Below are 19,503 nucleotides of genomic sequence, written 5' to 3'. Positions count from 1 at the left end.
TATTACTATTATTACACATTTGGGGAGATCATTATGCCAAACTGAAATTAACTTGGACTACTGATAGTGAAGTTTAGCCTGGAAAAGTAGAGAAAACCAGACAGGTAACTTCATACTTACACACACATAACAAGATTCAGGATAGGAATTGCTGAGTCTCCTGTCTCTTCATTTAAACCTTGTATTGCCAGTTTTATCGATCATATCCCAATTGATTATAAAACGTGCTAATTTCCAGGTTTCTGCATTCCTCAGCACAATATCTTTTATTCCCAAAACCCTGAGTGCCTACAAAAATGCCACCTACTGCCTGGTTCTAGCAATTGCACAATTACTAAAATATCCTTTCCTTCAGGATTTCAGTTTTGTGGGGCCATTTGTAATCTAAATCTCCAGTTTTAGAGGCATCATTTGAGAACTCCATTTTTCAAAAATCAGGAAAACTTGAAAGCGTGTTTTGGATGACAATTTTGTAAACAGGAAGACCCAATATCACTGGCTAAAGAGTACCTTTTTACTCTTTTAAAAAGCTCTTTCTGTTCCTTTCTCCAGCACACCCTGTAGTCAGAGAAGCTCATGCATTTTGTTAAATTATTTAGAAAACAACCTGAGTTTCTGAGAATGTTTATTAACATGAGTATTTTAAGAAGTGAGGGTGTCACTTTGCTTAAAATGGAGTGTTTTAACAAATCTTAAAAAGCAACTTATTAGTATACCGTTTTAGATGGTAAAATACCCATAACATAAAATTTACCATTTTAAGCTGTTTTTAAGTGTACAGTTCAGTGGCTTTATATACATTTATTTGCATTGTGCAACCATCACCACCATCTATCTCCAGAACTTTCTCATCTTCTCAAGCTGAAACTTAGTATACCTTTTTATGAAGTGGCTCTAAATAGAGCACAAAAGATTCTTCCAATTACTTTCCTAATTAATGTCCTTCTAGGAAAAAAAAAATTATCTTTTATCTCTAGCATTAAGTCACTTGCATAATTTCTTACTTGTCTGACGTTTTCTTAGACCTTTAGTAATTATAAATTCTCCTGGAATTTTTCTGCCATTTAATGGAATAGCAAGAGACAATAATAGGCACTGAGTATGACTTTGGTTTTGAGTTTCGTAGTTTATTAAAACTAAAAAACATTACAGGTAAAATCACAATAATTTTAGATCCACAAAAGGAAGAATAATATTCTTGATCTCTGAAGGAATAGTGGGATTATCTCGCCAAGACCTGGGGTCATTTAGGATCAGAGTGGTGGAACCAGAAGCTTGGACCAGGGCAGAGCCAAGCACATGTCAATGCCTGATAAACTGAAGATGTAGAAGAAGTAAAGATAGGAGCCGACATTTTTCCTTGGTACAGCAAAGGCCAAAGATCTAGGAAACAACACTAATATAGGAAGGATGAACCAAGTCTGAGGGGCAAAGCACACAAAGATACCCACCCCTCCCCCCCCCAAAAAAATAGATAAATAAAAGGAGTAAAATACAGCAGGACCTCAGCTGATTGATTCTGATCTTGCGGCAGAGCATCTGTGCTATTTCCTGTATGTAAGTAAAGTGGGCTCTTGATCTAGATTTCAAAGTGTAGGAGAGTGACTGCAACCCATTAAGTGAAGGAAGCTAAGAACCAGAACTGCAAGTGGGATCCCCAATCAGCATATAAAAAAATACATTGGGGGATGCCTGGGTGGCTCAGTTGGTTAAGCCACTGGCTCTTTTTTTTTTTTTTTTTTTTTTTTGAGAGAGAGCATGAGAGAGAGAGAGCATGAGAGGGGGGAGGGTCAGAGGGAGAAGCAGACTCCCCGCTGAGCAGGGAGCCCGATGCGGGACTCCATCCAGGGACTCCAGGATCATGACCTGAGCCGAAGGCAGCCGCTTAACCAAATGAGCCACCCAGGCGCCCAAGCCACTGACTCTTGATCTCAGCTTAGGTCTTGATCTCAGGGTCATGGGTTCATGCCCTGCATTGGGCTCCACCCTGGGCGTGGAGCCTACTTAAAAATTTAAAAAAAAAAAAAAAAATACATTGGAACAGCTATCTGTTAACAAATGCTTTTCTGAAGCCTCTGAATTTTTCTTGGATATGCAAATACAAATGAGGAAGTCAAACCCACAGCCCATAAGAGTTTCTATTAAGAATCAAGTTACAAAGGAAAGAAAATTAGGGTTTGCTTTAAGAAAATTAACAAAATCATCAAAAATTATTTAATGCTTAAAGAAGGTGACAGTAGGTGACTAGAAGCTTTTAGAAGCTTCACTGTATCCTGTATTTTAAGTATATCTTCACTGACCAGAATTGGACATGTTTGTGAGCCGCAGCTGCAGAGCTGTTAGAAGTTCTTTGAAATTCCCGCAAATCTAAAAAGCCAAGCCCGGTTTCTCGTTACGTTTGTTAGCGTACTGCCCCAGTTCCATATTGCATTACTACTGAGGAAGTATCAATATAACAAAGATATTCCAGTCTTTATTGAACCATATAAATCTATGAAAGTTATCAATTACACGTGGTAACAGATTGTTTCTTCAAAAACTAAAAAGGTAAAGGTGTACTGAGCAAATTGGTACCTCTTTTTTTTTTAATTGGTATCTCTTAAAATATTTCTGTTAAACAAAAAGAATTATACTTTTCTTTAAAGTACTTTTGTACTTTAATATATTGTTGTATATTACAAATGGGCATGATCTATGAAAAGAATAATACGTCATAAACAAGTGAGTTTATCCCAAGAAGGTATTGTTGAGCATTATAAAATCAATGTAATTCACCATGTTAAGTAAAAAGAAAAACTGTTATTATCTAACTAGACCAGAAAAAGCTTTTGACAACATCCAACATTTCTTCCTGATAATAACTCTCATCAGACTAGAAGGGAACACTCTCAACCTGATAAAGGGCATCTGTGAAAAATCTATAGCTAACCTCAACTTAACAGTGAAAGACTGGGTTCTTTCCCCTAAGGTCAGAAACAACAGATGGGCACTCATTGCTACTACCCAGCATCATAATACAGCTTCTGGCCAGTACGATATGGCAAGAAAAAGAGGAGGGAGGCATTTCAATTAGGAACAGATGAATGGATAAACAAATTGTGACATTTTTATAATGGAATACTACTTGGCAAATAAATGGAAAGAAGTATTTGCACAACAGCATGTATAAATTATACTAAGTGAAAGAAACCATATTAAAAAAGACTGTATACTATATAATTTCACTTACCTAAAACTAGAAAATGCAGACTAACCTGTAGTGACAGAAAATGGGTCTCTGGCGGCTGAGTGAGTAGAGGGGTTAGAGAGGAGAAGGATTACAAATGGGCAGGAGGAAACATTTAGGGGCGACAGATATGTCTACCATCTTGATTGTAAGTGACAGTTTCATATCTGTATACATCATATTTATATAATTAAATACTTTAAATATGTACAGTTTATTGTGTATGAATTCTATTTCTATAAAGCTATTTTTTGAAAAATGGCCACAAGTTCTTTGACCCTCATTCCATGAGAGGTCTGATCTGTATTGTCTACCTTTGAGTCTGGGTGGGCTCTCTGACAGCTTTGACCAATAGAATATGACAGAAGTGACACCATGTCAGTTTCAGATCCAGGACTTAAGAAACTGGCAACTTCTACTTTCTGTCTCTTGGCATGCTTGGCCTGGGAGAAGCTAACCATCATGTATGCAGTCTGACTACCTTGAGATTATCAAACTGTCAGGAACTCCCAGCTATCCTATGGAGAGCAAGATGCCCAGCCATGCTGTAACTGTTCTTGCCATCCTAGTCCAGGCACTAGACATGTGAGTGAAGTAGCCATCTGAAATGCCTAGTCCAGTCAAGCCTTTATTACAAATAACATTGCTTGAACATTCATGTACAGATTTTTGTGTTAACCTAAGTTCTCATTTCTTTGTGATAATATTCAGGAGTGTAATTGCTGGGTCATATGGTAAGTGCATTTTTAGTTTTATGGAAATTGCCAAACTGTTTTCCGGAGTGGCTGTAGCATTTTGCATTTATACAAACAATATATGAGGTAATCCAATTTCTCTTGCATTTGGTATTATCAGTATTTTTTTTTATTTTAGCCATTCTGTTAATTGTGTAGTGATATATCATTGGATTTTAATTTCCATTTCCCTCATGATGTTGAACAATTATTGTTCATGTGTTTATTTGCCATTTAAATATTATCTTTGATGAAATGTCTGTTCATGTCTCTTGCCCATTTTTAATTGTATTTTTTGTATACTGTCATTTTGAGTGTTCTTTATCTATTTTAGGTATAAGCCCTTTGTCATATATGTGGTTTGCAAATATTTTTTTTTTAATTTTTTATTTATTTATTAGAGAGAGAGAGAGAGAAACAGCATGAGGGGGGATAGGGTCAGAGGGAGAAGCAGGCTCCCCGCTGAGCCGGGAGCCCGATGTGGGACTCGATCCCAGGACTCCGGGATCATGACCTGAGCGGAAGGCAGTCGCTTAACCAACTGAGCCACCCAGGCGCCCTGTGGTTTGCAAATATTTTCTCCCAGTCTGTAATTTGTTCATCCTCTTAACAGAGTTTTTAAAAGCAAAAGTTTTTAATATTGATGAGGTCCAAGGTATCCACTTTTCCTTTTTTGATGTCAACTTTAAGAACTCTGTTTAGCTCTAGATCCCAAAGATTTTTCTCCTGTTTTTTCTCTTTAAAAATTATGCAACACTATATTAGTGTCAAGTTCTGTGTTGTTGTCTTTTTTTCTAAAAGAACTGTGGTTTTGTCTTTTGCATTTAATTCTTTGATCCAGGTTAATTTTTGTGTAAGGTGTGAAGTTTAGGTTGAAGTTCATTTTTTCCCCTATAGATGTCCATTTACTCCAGCACCATTTGTTGAAAAGGCTATTAAAATCAGTTGGGCATTTTTGTGTGGATCCATTTCTGAGCCCTCTATTTTATTCTGTTGATTTATGTCTCTCTCCCTGACCAATACCACACTGTCTTGATTACTGTAACTATTATTGTTTAAAAGTATTTTCTTTAGGGCGCCTGGGTGGCTCAGATGGTTAAGCGTCTGCCTTAGGCTCAGGTCATGATCTCAGGGTCCTGGGATCGAGTCCCGCATCGGGCTCCCTGCTCCTTGGGAGCCTGCTTCTCCCTCTGCCTCTCTCTCTCTCATGAATAAATAAATAAAATCTTAAAAAAAAAAAAAAGTATTTTCTTTAACTTCCAAGTGTTTGGAGACTTCCAGTTTAATTCCATTATGGTCAGAAAAGATATTCTGTATGAATTCAATTCATTTAAAATTTTTAGTATTTGTTTTATGACCCAGGATATGGTTTATCCTGGTGAATGTTCGATGGGTACTTGGGGAAAAAACTGTGTATTTTACTTTGTTTAGTGGCGTGTTTTATAAATACCTGTTAGAACTTGTTAGTCGATTATATTTTTCAGTTGTATATCTTTGCTGATTTTCTGCCTAGTAGTCTATCAGTTGCTAAGAGTGGGGCAGTGAAGTCCCCAGTTATAATTGTGGATTTGCCTCTTTCTCCCTTCAGATCTATCAGTTTTTGTTTCATGTATTCTGAAGCTCTTGTTTAATGTATGCACATTTAGGATAACTGTGTCTTTTTGGTAGATTGATCCTTTAATAATTAAGTAGTGTTCCTCTTTGTCCCTAATAATTTTCTTTGCTTTAAAGTCTAGTTCTCTCATATTAATATAGCCACTCCCATTTTTTAACTAATGTTGGCAAAATATATTTTTTCTATCCTTTTACAAAAATTCATTCTTCCTATATCATTGTGTTTGAAGTGAGTTTCTATTGACAACATATAGTTGGGTTGTGTTTTTAAATCTACTTTGCCAATTTCTGTCTTTTAACTGATATATTTAGTGCATTTACATTTAAAGTAATTATTGCTATATTAGAACTTAAGTCTGGCATCTTATTGTTCGTTTTCTGCTTGTTCCTTCTGTTTCTTAACCTGTTTATCTCTGCTTGCCTTCCTATAGATTACTAGGACAGTTTTAGAATTCTATATTTGTTTTTCTGAGTATATCTCTATATAGCTTTCTTTTTGATTGTTCTTTTTTTTTGTAGTTACATACATACGTAACTCATCACCACCTACTGGTACAAGTGTTTTATTATCACTTGATTGAAGTATTGACTTACTTCCATTTAGGTCCCTTTACCCTCCCCCACTTTTTAAATACAATTGTTTTATATCAGATGGTTATATCAGATTATTTCATAAATTTTGATTAAACCATCAAATATGTTTTAAGAAACTAATGACAAGAAAGATAGTCTCTCATACTTACTCTATTTTTACCCATCCTGTTCTTTCCTTTCTGAAGTTCCAAAACTTCTTCTGCTGTTTCTTTTCTGTTGGAGAACTTCTATAGCCATTCTTTAAGGGAAGATCTGCTGGCAACAAATTCTCTTAGTTTTTCCTCATCTGAGGATATCTTTATTTCCCCTTCATTTCTGAAGGACAATTTTATAAGAGATAAAATTCACAGCTGGGGCGCCTGGGTGGCTCAGTTGTTAAGCGCCTGCCTTCGGCTCAGGTCATGATCCCAGGGTCCTGGGATTGAGCCCCACTTCGGGCTCCCTGCTCAGCGGGAAGCCTGCTTCTCCCTCTCCCACTCCCCCTGCTTGTGTTCCCTCTCTCGCTGTCTCTCTCTGCCAAATAAATAAATAAAATCTTAAAAAATAAAATAAAATGCACAGCTTACAGTCCTTTTTTTTTTTTTTACCAGAACTTGAAAAATGTACCTCCTTCTGGCTCCCATGGGTCAGATGAATAATTCACTGTTGTTCAAATGGGTATTTGCCTACAGAGAATTAATCTTTTCTCTGATTTTAAGGTTCTTTGTCTTTTCAGAAGTTTAATTATGACATGTCCTTGTGTGGATTTCTTTGGGTCTATTCTATTTGGAGTTTCTCAGCTTCTTAAAAACCAAATTTGGGGGCGGGGATTAGCTATATTTCTTTAAATGCTTTTTAGACCCACACTCTTTCTCCCACTTCTGCAACTCTGATACTAATATTAGATCTTTTGTTGTTGACCCATAGATCTCTGAGGCTCTATTCTTTTATTCAGTCTATTTTCTCTCTTTTGGTCAGATGGAGTAAATTTTAGGTCTGTCCTCAAGTTCGGTGGTTCTGTCCTCTGTCATCTCTACTATTAAGCCCACCCAGCAAGTTTTTTTTATTTTGATTATTGTGTTTTTCAGTTTTGTAATTTGCATTTAATTCTTTGTTTATAACTTCCATTTCTTTGCTCAGATTTTCTGTTTTTTTTCACTTGTTGAAAGAAAATTCGTAATTGCTTATTGAAGCGTTTTTGTGATGGCTGCTTAAAATCCTTCTTTGATAATCCAAATTCTGATTCATTTGGATATTGGATATATAATCCAGAAATTGTCAGATTCAAATTATGAATCAAATGATTATTTTCCTGTTCTTTGTATGATAATTGATTTTTCCATTGTATCCTGGATATTTTTGGATATTGTGCTAGGATAATTTTGATTGTATCCCAGGTATTTTGGGTATTATGCTAAGACTCTTGTTACTATTCAAATTTTCTATCTTAATAGGCAGTTGCCATGCTTAGTTTTAACCTATTGGTTCTTGGCCTGGTAACAATTTAGTTTTCAGTGTCCTTGCAGTGCTGTTAACTCTGCTTTGTTCTTTGCCCTTGCTGCAGTTCTTGTTGAATCTATGCTGGTGTCACCTGCATGGGGAAAGACTCTGTGCTGCCCTGTCTCGCTGAGCTGCCTTCCACTAGTAGGGGTAGGAGAACAAGCAACTTAGGGCCTGTTTTGTTCTCCACCACTGGGCAGATGGCTAGGAGATGCCAGACCTGGATCTATTTATGCCCTTGGGTAGAGGGCCTGGAGACTGGATAGTCTGCTACCGCCCCAGGTGTGGAGTGGGGCTTAGGGTTCCTCAGTAGGTCTCCCATTGTTCTTCCCCCTCTACCAGTCTTTGGCAAGAGACAGCAAGCTTTTCTTAATTCTTTTTTTTTCCCCTGTGCCTGTTAGTGGGCCTGGGATGCAGGTCTCTCTGGTGCCCAGTCTAAGCTACATGGAAGATAAAAAGAAAACCAGGGAACTCACTGCTGTGACCTTTCTTAAGTCCTAAGGCTCCTAGACAGTTCACCTTTTCTTTCTAGCTTTCAGTCTTCATAATTGCCTGTTGAATTACTTCCAGGGTATTTAGTTGTAGTTAGAGGGGAGGAACAGGGGAAAGTGAGGAGAGTTGCCATCTTGTCTGGGACCAGAAGTCCCCTCAATAATTTTTTTAAATTTGAATAGGGACTTGATATGAATGAATAATAGGTAATATATAACCCTGTGTTTAATTATGCACTGTAAGTCATTAGAGGTAAGGATATGGGTGAGTTAAAGCTAGAGGTCGAGCATAAGATCTCATGGAGACAAAATCATTTGGACAGGCCCTTAAAGCAAAAGGCAAGATCATGCAGTTGAAAGGAACAATATGAACAGGAAGGACTATGGAAAACAACTGGAAAGATTTGCCTATCTTGAGGAGAAATTATGTCAGGGGGTAATGAGAATAGAAAATAGAATGGGTAGGCTCTGCTGATATAGAGGGCCTTAAATATCTAAAGTGAGATTTGCTAGGTTGAAAAGTAGAAAAATATCCAAAACTTGTAAGGGAAACAAGTGACATGAAAGTGAGGTTTGGGGCTCCTGGCTGGTGCTGTTGGTGGAGCATGCAACTCTTGATCTCGGGGTTGTGAGTTTGAGCCCCATGTTGGTGTGGAGATTACTTGAAAATAAAATCTTAAAAAAAAAAAAGTGAGGTTTAAGTGAGATTAGTTTGAAATAGATGTACAAGGTATTTTATAGTGGAGGAAAACCAATATCAAGGAGCTAGTTGTGAGTTTGTCATGGTATCCAAGTGTGAGATCCTGACTGTGGCTATGAGGTGGTTGAAGTGGGAATGAAGAGGAAGCAGGATTTACAAGCAAAAGGAGTAGGACTTGATACCTGACTAGATATAAAGAAGTGAGGTTTGATTCATAGGCCGTCAGGTTTGGTGATTTCTGTTTCCTCATATATTTCTTTAAAAATAACCAGGAAATTTTGAAAGAATTAATTTTGCCCTTGAGAGAAGCTTTTCTTCCTCCATACCCTTCCCACCTACATGTGTAATTTTGAGAAGAACTTTACTGTCAGGCAACTGATTAACACCTTTCTTTAATCTTTTTCCAAGCCTAATACTGTTACCACACATTCTGAAATAGCTATTTCACATGTTAAAAGATGTCAGCCTCACCAGTAATTAAAGAAACACAAATTAAAACAACAAAGTTTGATTTTATGGCAATATTTAATGCTGCAAGGGTTTAATGAGATCCATATTCTAGAAGTTTGACAATATGTAGCAAGAGTCTTTAAAATGTTTAAGTACTTCTACTTTTTTTTTTTTAAAGATTTTATTTATTTATTTGAGAGAGAGCACATGAGAGGGGGGAGGGTCAGAGGGAGAAGCAGACTCCCTGCAGAGGAGGGAGCCCGATGTGGGACTCGATCCAGGGACTCCAGGATCATGACCTGAGCCGAAGGCAGTTGCTTAACCAACTGAGCCACCCAGGCGCCCAGTACTTCTACTTTTAAGCATTGATGATAAGGAAATAATCAGAAATGCAAAGAGACGATGGATGCCAAAATGTCAGTTGCAGTATCCTTTATTTTTCACAATTATAAGTATATCTAAATGTGTATTAGGAGGGGGCGCCTGGGTGGCTCAGTCATTAAGCATCTGCCTTCGGCTCAGGTCATGATCCCAGGTTCCTGGGATCGGGCCCTGCATCGGGCTCCCTACTCCGCGGGAAGCCTGCTTCTCCCTCTCCCACTCCCCCTGTTTGTTTTCCCTCTCTCGCTGTGTCTCTCTCTGTCAAATAAATAAAATCTTTAAAAAAAAATAAATGTGTATTAGGAGGAGCGAATGGTTAAATACACAATGGTAGAATATTGCACAGCTTTTAGAAATATTGTTTTAAGGAATTTAACTTTAATAACTGAGTAAATACAATGTTAAGTGAATTCCAGTTTTACATACTTCATTAATATCATATCATATTCATGCTTTTTTGACCTGTACAGCCATTATTAGGGTAAAAATGTTTTGCTGCTCTTTTCAGAAGTTATTTGCCAACCACCCCCTACAGATAATAAAGCTAATTTTAGCCTTCTTGCACTAAAAATTTCCACAGTGCCTTACATATAGTGCTCAGTAATATTAGCTATAATTATTGAAGATCTCTTAAGAACTTTCTTCCTAGAAAAGCATACACATTTATGTATACAATCAAGCATACAACTCTAGGCCCTTTATGGACCACATAAATCCCATATGCGGAGGATCCTCTTTGCCTAGAGCCATGGTGAAGAATCGTTGCTATAACTAAGAAATCTCCTTTTACCCTTGCATGTGGGTGGTTGAATTAGAGTTTGTTGGGGCGCCTGGGTGGCTCAGATGGTTAAGCATCTGCCTTCGGCTCAGGTCATGATTCCAGGGTCCTGGGATCGAGCCCCACATCGGGCTCCTGGCTCAGCAAGGAGCCTGCTTCTCCTTCTTCCTCTGCCTCTCTCCCTGCTCATGCTCTCTCTCTCTGTATCTCTGTGTCTCAAATGAATAAATAAAATCTTTAAAAAAAAAAAAAAGAATTAGAGTTTGTTGTCCAGGGTTAAGAGGTGCCGATTCTCATTTTCACCTGATATCCTTGGTATTGAGGTAAAATAGATGGAGTCTTCATTTAATACTACCTTTTCTGAATGACTGAATTTAACATACAATTTCTTGGTGTCTCTCATCTTGACTGGTGATGCTCACATTAATTGGGAATTGACTCTCAAATAAACCTATTTCAGACAGCTGGAAATCTATTGTGATGGTTCAGAATTTGCAGCCATTCCTATCTGTCATTGTTCCAGCTTCCTCAATCTTTACGTATGACTGTTCAAGGCACTCAAGGCCTCCACTGCCACCCTCACCCCTTCCAAATCTATTAATCACCCAGAGCAGTGGTGCTCAGGGCCCTAGATGCTACAAAGTGATAGGAGAAGAGAATAAAATTAAGGTAGTCATGGATTAGAGAACTAGATTGCTAGTGCTGCTTACAGAGCCACATTTAAAGGGTTCTGTTGAACAAGTCCAGAAGACAGCAAGCAGATGGCAAGGGATACAGCTGTGGCATCCTATGGAGGAGAATTGTGGTCAGAGGTGGGGAGAAAACTTCAGCAGTGGCAGGAGGACTGTTACTAGCCAGCTACCTACTTTGCCACTTTGGAGAGGCTGTATGGTGTGGTGATTAAGAGTTCAGACTAAGGGGGCGCCTGGCTGGCTCAGTCGGAGGAGCATGCATGCCACTCTTGCTCTCGAGGTTGTAAGTTCAAGCCCCACATGGGGTCTTACTTAAAAATAAAACCTTTAAAAAAAAAAAAAAAAGAGTTCAGACTAAGATCTGCATTCAAACCCCACTCTACCATTTTCTGGCCAATATGACCTGAGGCAAGTAACTTAACCTCTGACCTCAGATTTTTTGTTGCTGTTGTTATAAAGTAGAAATGATCATAGTACCACCTATAGGAGTCTTAGGATTAAATGTCCTGTGAAAAACACTGCACCAAGTCTACCATGCCTGAAGGGTTCATTCAGTAAATGTTGTATAGCATTAAATGTGATGATTCCTCTCAGGCTGAAACTGGAAAAATGAGTTAATGTTATAGAGGGGCAGATTCTGGCTCTGCATGAGGAAGAAAGACTGGCCTGAATGTGTTCAAGCAAAGACTAAACTATCATATATGTATATCAGAGATGAGTAGATGGATCAGCCATTTGGTAATCGGTCATAATCTAAGTTCCCTTCTCACTGGAAGACTCATTTTATAAGGCAGACCTACATGAAAACTGTGTTTTATTAACGTGACTATTTATGTTACAGAATTACGTCCAAAGAAGTTGGGATAAGAAATATCTTAGTTTAACATAATGAGATTTTTATTGGCTTCTCTAGTTATACCATTTACAAATTGAAAGAACCTGCTAAGGATCACTGGTGGGAGTGATATTATTAGAATTAAATGTGAGTCATAGAGGCTCCCAGACAGTGTTCTATCTATCTATGGAGGGAAGGAAGCTAAGTACATGTTAGGTATTAATTAGCACCTTGAGGGGCGCCTGGCTGGCTCAGTTGGAGGAGCATGCATCTCTTGATCTCGGGGTCATGAGTTTGAGCCCCATGTTGGGTGTAGAGATTATTTAATAAATGTTTAATTAGCACCTTGAGAAAATTTAATTAGATTTTACAAATACAATTAAAAAGGCCAATTTTTTGAAAAACGTATTCATAGATGCTATTTAAGTTCCACCTAAAACAATTTGGAATGAATTTTAATAGTATTTTTGTTTCTCTATAATTTATATTCTGCCTCCTTCTAGAAATAATTTGAAGCAACAGCTTAGAACATTATGCTAAATCAGGGCGCCTGGGTGGCTCAGGCGTTAAATATCTGCCTTTGGCTCAGGTCGTGATCCTAGCATCCTGGGATCGAGCCCCGCATCGGGCTCCCTGCACCGCGGGAAGCCTGCTTCTCCCTCTCCAGCTCCCCCAGCTTGTGTTCCCTCTCTCGCTGTGTCTCTCTCTGTCAAATAAATAAATAAAATCTTAAAAAAAAAAAAGAAGGTATGCTAAATAGGCAAGGAAAAAAAAAAGGCCTCAAAGGCCTTCCCACATGAGTTCAGAGAACCAAATCTTTGTATTCACTACTATTGCTCAATGAGAAGTTATACAGAGAAAGATCCGTTGGATATAGGGCACAGAGTAGTAAAGCTAAAAAGAAGAGTACCTTTATGGAGAAGCAGAAGACCTCCGTTTATTTCCTTGTGCTGCTGTTGGTCTGCTTTGTAACTTTTAATCATTATTAGTGACAGGAAAATAGCATTCTGCACCAACGCAAGAATTATTTTTTGTTTAAGAATGAAATCGTGAGCTTACTTAAAAACAACCAAAGATTTGGGGGCAGGGGATATGGAGACAGATGACATTTCCTTCAGGATCTCCTTGTTTTCCTTCTACAGTTATTTTAAAACAGAGTAAGAAACAATCCCTTTGGGATGCTGTTATTCTAGTAAAAATTCAATATAAGAAAGTCTTTCAAGAGAAAGGTAAAATATTTTCATTAGTAGCGTTTTCTATTCTACATTTGGCATTCCCAGACAGTAGCTAACTTTAGGAGTATTTTACTTCCAGATAAGTCACATTCTATTTAAAATTACATATGAGCTGCTTAGAAATAATACTGTTTTAGAACCAAAAAAATTAAACACAGAAAAGTAGAAACAACAGAACAATGAACACCACTTTTATACCTTCGCCTAGATTCAACAGCTGTCAATCCCGTAACCAAACTTTCTCCATCTTTATTGCTATACACACACTCTCCCTGCCATTCCCCCCAATCCTTTTTGCCAGATCATCCAAAAGTACACCATAGCCATCAGAAATAGGTTTGTTTTTTTTTTTTTTTTTAAGTAATCTCTACACCAACGTGAGGCTGGAACTCATGACCCTGAGATCAAGAGTCACAGGTTCCACTGATCAAGCCAGCCAGGCGCCCCCAGAAATATGCTATTTTAATGATCATTTATCTGCTGCTCAAATGCAGCGGAGCAACATATATATTGTAAAGTTTATTATATAGTTGGTATCAGCTGTTTGTGCTTATTATCTGAAGTCTTAGGTACATTTTATTGGAGGTAGGGGTACTCAGATTAAAGTTATCTTCTTAGTAATCTCTGCGATGCTTCCTACACTTCTCAGATCTGCATAGTCAAAGAAGGAATATTTAACTACTTAAGTTTAAGACCCTACAAACTAATGGCAGTATTATTCTTGAGTAAAAATAGTTAAAATACTATGTATTTTTTTAAAATGCTTTCGTTTTTCTCAAACAGGCTGAAATAATCAAGTTTTGTATTTTCAAGCAGTTTAGGAAAAGAAAAAACTCAATATTTGAAATAGAACGTTTGTTAGAATTTGGATATTTCATTGGTTAAAAGGTTTATTTACGGCTATAAATTGATGCTATCTGACAGAAAATATGGCCATTGTGTTCACTGAGCCTAGGTATGACCAAAACCATAAAAGATATTTCTTTCCTTTTTTTTTTTTTCCAGGAGATTTTGATGAATTCACTCAAGATAATAACGACATTATGTTGAAAAACATAGCAGAGGACCTTCGGAATTGCTTACCTCTAGAAACCATGCTTTCCTCAGAACATGTAGCCCTCCAAAAAGTAAATACATTAAATTAATTTACTCTTAGTGCTACTTGGGGATTCTCCTATTCTTCCCTAATCCCACAGCCTCTCTCATCTAATTAGTCCTGAATTCTACTTTAAACCGTTTTTCATTTGGTACTTCAATGATGCCCCCAGTTCTTTTGAGTCCATAATCCTCTGGCTCCCCAGTCATTCAACGGGTATTTTTTGAGGGCATCCTGTTTGCCAAACACTCAAACCCCTGCGCCTCCCCCCCGCCGCCCCGTTCCATGTCCCCTACCCCCAAAAAACAAGGCCAACAGTAATCTGGCCCTGCCTGTATACATCATTGTCCTGGTTTTCTCTTTCCTGTTCAATATCCCCCACTTTTATCAAAGATGAAATTCATCTCTTTGTTTTCTTCTCCTGCTTTTGTGCTGTATGGTTTTTGCTTATTCTATTCCTTCATTCCTAAAATAAGTTCTCATTTTTCTTCCCTGGACAGCCCCCTCTTTCAACCCCTTCAAATCTCAACTCTTCTGGGGTACATATGCGAGGAATATTGTTTCCTGAAACAAAGCTAATAATAATAATCTCTTCTCCCACTAATCTGAAAACAGCAACCCTCTATGTGGTTTTTCACCGTGTAGAATCCGAAGCAGAGGAACCAAATCTTGTACATTTTTTTTTTTTTTAGATTTTATTTATTTATTTGAGAGAGAGAGAATGAGAGACAGCACGAGAGGGAAGAGGGCAGAGGGAGAAGCAGACCCCCCCCTGAGCAGGGAGCCCAATGCGGGACTCGATCCTGGGACTCCAGGATCATGACCTGAGCCGAAGGCAGTCGCTTAACCAACTGAGCCACCCAGGTGCCCAGAATCTTGTACATTTTCAATAGTGCTATGCACAGTGAGCACTTAGCAAATCTTAGTAAACCTCCAGTCCCAAAGGTGGAAAATAGTGGATAGTATAAAAACTGAGAGCAATATTTGTAACATAGTTTGGATGTTATTAATAAGGCAGTCGTATCAATAGCATGATATACCAAAATACATGAAACAAGGAAAAAGTATTCATTGCATGTAACAGTCGACCCCTAATCCCTTCTCCTAACAAACTATTTTTATCTTCTGTTATTTCCTTCTGGTCCTTGTGTATATCCATACATTTTACACGCTTATAATATAGATATGTGTAGGTGTAGATACAATTTTGTAGGTCTCTAAGTAGATAGGTTGATTCTTTATTATAGTTAAGGTAAAAGGAATCAGACATTTTTTTCTTGGTAGCTGCTTGCTATTATATCACGTTATCACCAGTATTAATAAAGGGCTGTTCATTGTAAGCAGGAAATGTTACTAATGATTTTATTATTTGAAAACTCTGCCTCTGCGCAGAGATGACTTGCTAAGTGTTTTCATGGGTCGGTCACTGACACGCAGGACTCAGGAGACCCGGTATTAGTTTAATTCTTTCCCCTTCAAATGGTCGTTTCTTTGGAGAAATCTCTGAGTAGGAGTTTCTTCATTTGTAAAATATACAACCCAGGATGGACAAGACGGTCACAAAGTACTCCTTTAACGCAAATTTTTTATATTTCTCCTAGCCACGTTTTGTATCGTTACAGGTCAAATTAAAAGTTGCTAGTGTCTCACACACACACACACACACAAAAAAACACAAAAGAAGAGCAGGATGGCTCTTCGATAAGTGAAACTTGTCTTTCTCTGCCTTGTCGTTGCTCTCAGAATTTTAGCATTTGAACCACTGATGTTTTGCCTTATTTAGCAATAAAAAGAGACTCCTTTGTACTTCGTTTCTTTTGAAGTTCTTCTCCTTTCCCCCAGATACAGCAGCAGCCAGAACCCACAGTTCACGTTGATGCATTCCTTTATGATGAAGACTTTATTGATTCATTATGTGAGGAAGGAAAAATGAGCAGAAATTACTGTATGGTGTGTGGCTCACACCAGACGGCACCTTTAGGTAGGCACTCAAGTATGCAAACCTGACGACTTTGTGTATACTTTTCTCTCCATGTCCTGAGAACACAGATTCTTGACCAAGTCATTCAGTGTTTTTTGAAAGGAAAAGGCCAACCGTTCAACGTAGCCATTACCAATTATTGAGGTTAGGGAGACCAAAGAGCAACATTGTCCAGGGAAGCTGGGTCACGTAATGTCTCCAAGGAGAGTATCTCTGCTTTTCACAGAAACTGTTGAATCAGAGGTGACTTTTCAGGTCCAGAAACTAATCACAAGTGACTGAGTACAGGGAAACCGCTTATACTTTCCATACTTCAAAGAGATTCATAGATAAACCATACCATAATGCTGGTTCACTTACAATGATAAATATAACTGCAAGGGGGCTGAAATGTCCCAATAAAAGCATCTACTTGAGAAGTCAGATAATAATCAGATATTGTTGGATGGGCATGGATTTCGAGGACAGAGATAATCTTGAGAAAGAGCTTATTCATGCCTTGATTTGACCTAGTAGAGCATCTCCAGTCCATAACAGAGGACAACTTTAGTAACAAGATGTCTCCTGCATCTCCACCCCTCAGAGGCAGCACCTGTGTCCCAAATGGGAAGCTAGACTGACTCCATGCTGCTAATATGTTAACTCTTCTGTTAATGTATTCTTTGTTAAGGGGCTCCTGGGTGGCTCAGTCATTTGAGTGTCAGACTTTTTTTTTTTTTTTAAGATTTTTATTTATTTATTAAAGAGAGAGAGCATGAGAGGGGGGAGGGTCAGAGGGAGAAGCAGTCTCCCCGCCGAGCAGGGAGCCCAACGCAGGACTCGATCCCAGGACTCCAGGATCATGACCTGAGCTGAAGGCAGTCACTTAACCAACTGGGCCATCCAGGCGCCCCATGAGTGTCAGGGTCTTGATTTCAGCTCAGGTCATGGTCCCAGGGTCATGGGATCGAGCCCCACATTAGGCTCCACACTCAGCAGGGAGTCTGCTTGAGATTCTCTCTCCCTCTCCCTCTGGCCTTCCCCACCACTCATGCACGTGCATGTTCTCTCTCTCAAATAAATAAAAAAGTCTTTAATTATATATATGTGTATATATATATTTTTTTCTTTGTTCAAATTGGATATGATCGTCTAGGCTATTCCTTTAGACATGCTATTTCAGGATTCCTGGTCACTTAGATATAGAGTTATTGCTTATGGTGGCCTACCTCTCCAGGTGAGTAATCTTGTGTTCATGTTACTGATCTTAGATAATATCATTGTCAAAAGTTAACTACTACCAAATTTGTAATATGCTACTAATACAAATATATTGTATCTATATTATAATTGGGAATTAAACTCTCCTGATTAACTTAAGATTCTGTTTTTAGATAGCACTTACAGTTTCCATTTGAGGTGGTTGAAATTTACAGAACAGAAAGTGACTTAGACAAGAACAATAGAAGGAAAACTAAAAAGTGAATTGCAACTATAATACCATATCAGATCTGATTTACAGAAGTTTTTTAAGATTTATTTATTTTAGAGAGAGAGAGCGGGGGTGGGGAGGGGCAGAGGGAGAGGGAGAGAGACAGTCTCCAGCAGACTCCCCCCTGAGTGAGGAGCCTGACGTGGGCCTCAATCCCACGACCCTGAGATCCTGACCCAAGCCAAAATCAAGAGTTGGACGCTCAACCAACTGAGCCACCCAGGTGCCCCTGATTTACAGAAGTTTAAAGAAGAGATATGTTTGACAAGTAAAAATTTGAAGATTAGGATGCATTTTCCCATCTAAATCAGGTTGTAAATAGTGACTGGGTATGCAGGCCAGCCCACATAACCACAGTGAATCTGAAAAAGCTATCATCTGTGGAACTCTCCTTCCTTCTGTGACAAGGGCCTTGTCTAGCTATAAGACACTAATGATGACTCTGTAACCCAAGGCAGAAGCACTAATGTGACAGAGTAGTGAGGATGAGGATTCTAGGCAGATAAGTCTATGGTGGTCAAAGCCCACCCCCACCCCAAGTCATGCCCTTTATTTTCTTCCAGGGGATTAGCCTGCCTGCTTCCATTTTCTTTGCCACCATCCCTTAGTTATGGCCAAAGTTTCTCCCCTTCCTGACCATCATTATATTATGTAGGACATAATATAGTAAGTCTTTAAAAAATATACTCAGACTCTCCCAAATATTTGATTACAGAAACAATGGAGGGAGAAGATGGGCTAGGAAGCTTGTAGCAGTTAAAAAAACTAAGGGAAATAAGAATAATTAATGGGCATATCGTCACTTCCTTTCATACCACCCTTCTCCTGCACTCCAGAACACATTTTAGGTTGGTCAGGGCTGCCACATTGCTCAACTCCAGAGATGGTCATTCATTTGGTAGTCTATTGAAGTCGTATTGCAGTCTAATGTAGTAGTATGGGACTATTCTGTGGCTGCTCTGGGGTAAGGTGAGAAAGCCAGATGATATGGGAGTTAGGAAGCATCCCACGGAATAGCAGTCATAGGGAAAAGAAGGGAAAACCCAAGGACCATCTAAGCAATAGCAAGAAGGAAGTGAGAGGCATAAGGATAGGGACAGGTTGCTGGGTAGCTATTCCCTAGAGGCCTTTTTAAATGTCAGAGACTTGGGGACACCAGGGTGGCACAGTTGGTCAGGTGTCCCAACTCTTGGTTTCAGGTTTCAGCCCAGGTCATGATCTCAGGGTCATGGGATCGACCCCTGCATCAGGCTCTGTGCTCAGCGTGGAGTCTGCTTGGGATTTTTCTCTCCCTCTCCCTCTGCCCCTCCCGCTTATGCTCTCTCTCTCTCTGAAATAAATAAATCTTTAAAAATAAAAATAATTGGGCGCCTGGGTGGCTCAGATGGTTAAGCGTCTGCCTTCGGCTCAGGTCATGATCTCAGGGTCCTGGGATCGAGTCCCACATCGGGCTCCCTGCTCCTTGGGAGCCTGCTTCTCCCTCAGCCTTTCTCTCTCACTCTGTCTCTCATGAATAAAAAAAAAAAAAACTAAAAAAAAAATAAATAAAAATAATTGTCAGAGACTTCATAGTTATTCTATAGCTCAGAGTGAATGAGTGCAAAATTATCACATTAATTTTTTCTAAATAGTCTCCAAATAGCTTTCATTGATTTTTAGAAGAGAAAAACATGAAATATACTTTATAAATATGGATAAAAGAATTAGAAATACAGAATAGAATGTTTAATACCCGAGCACAATTTG

General features: G+C 38.6%; 1 protein-coding gene across 4 annotated transcripts in view; it reads left to right on the top strand.

Annotated features, from left to right (window-relative positions):
• The window catches only part of LOC123861523 (uncharacterized), a 35,397-nt gene that overhangs the window by 1,384 nt on the left and 14,510 nt on the right, over nt 1-19,503 (top strand). For 3 of the 4 annotated variants that reach the window (XM_054513671.2, XM_045900711.3, XM_045900712.3), the window contains 2 exons: nt 14,215-14,336; nt 16,148-16,286. In XM_054513671.2, the coding sequence (XP_054369646.1) occupies nt 14,215-14,336; nt 16,148-16,286 (261 nt within the window). Of the gene's footprint in view, nt 1-3,608; nt 3,812-14,214; nt 14,337-16,147; nt 16,287-19,503 lie in introns of all 4 variants that reach the window. The other variant, XM_064570947.1, reaches the window with a different exon arrangement.

This window comes from Mirounga angustirostris, unplaced genomic scaffold (assembly GCF_029215605.1).
Source record: "Mirounga angustirostris isolate CCGP_5_RB_7025 unplaced genomic scaffold, mMirAng1.0.hap1 SCAF_9, whole genome shotgun sequence".
Classification (NCBI taxonomy): Eukaryota; Metazoa; Chordata; class Mammalia; order Carnivora; family Phocidae; genus Mirounga; species Mirounga angustirostris.
This window is presented reverse-complemented; position numbering and strand designations above follow the sequence as displayed.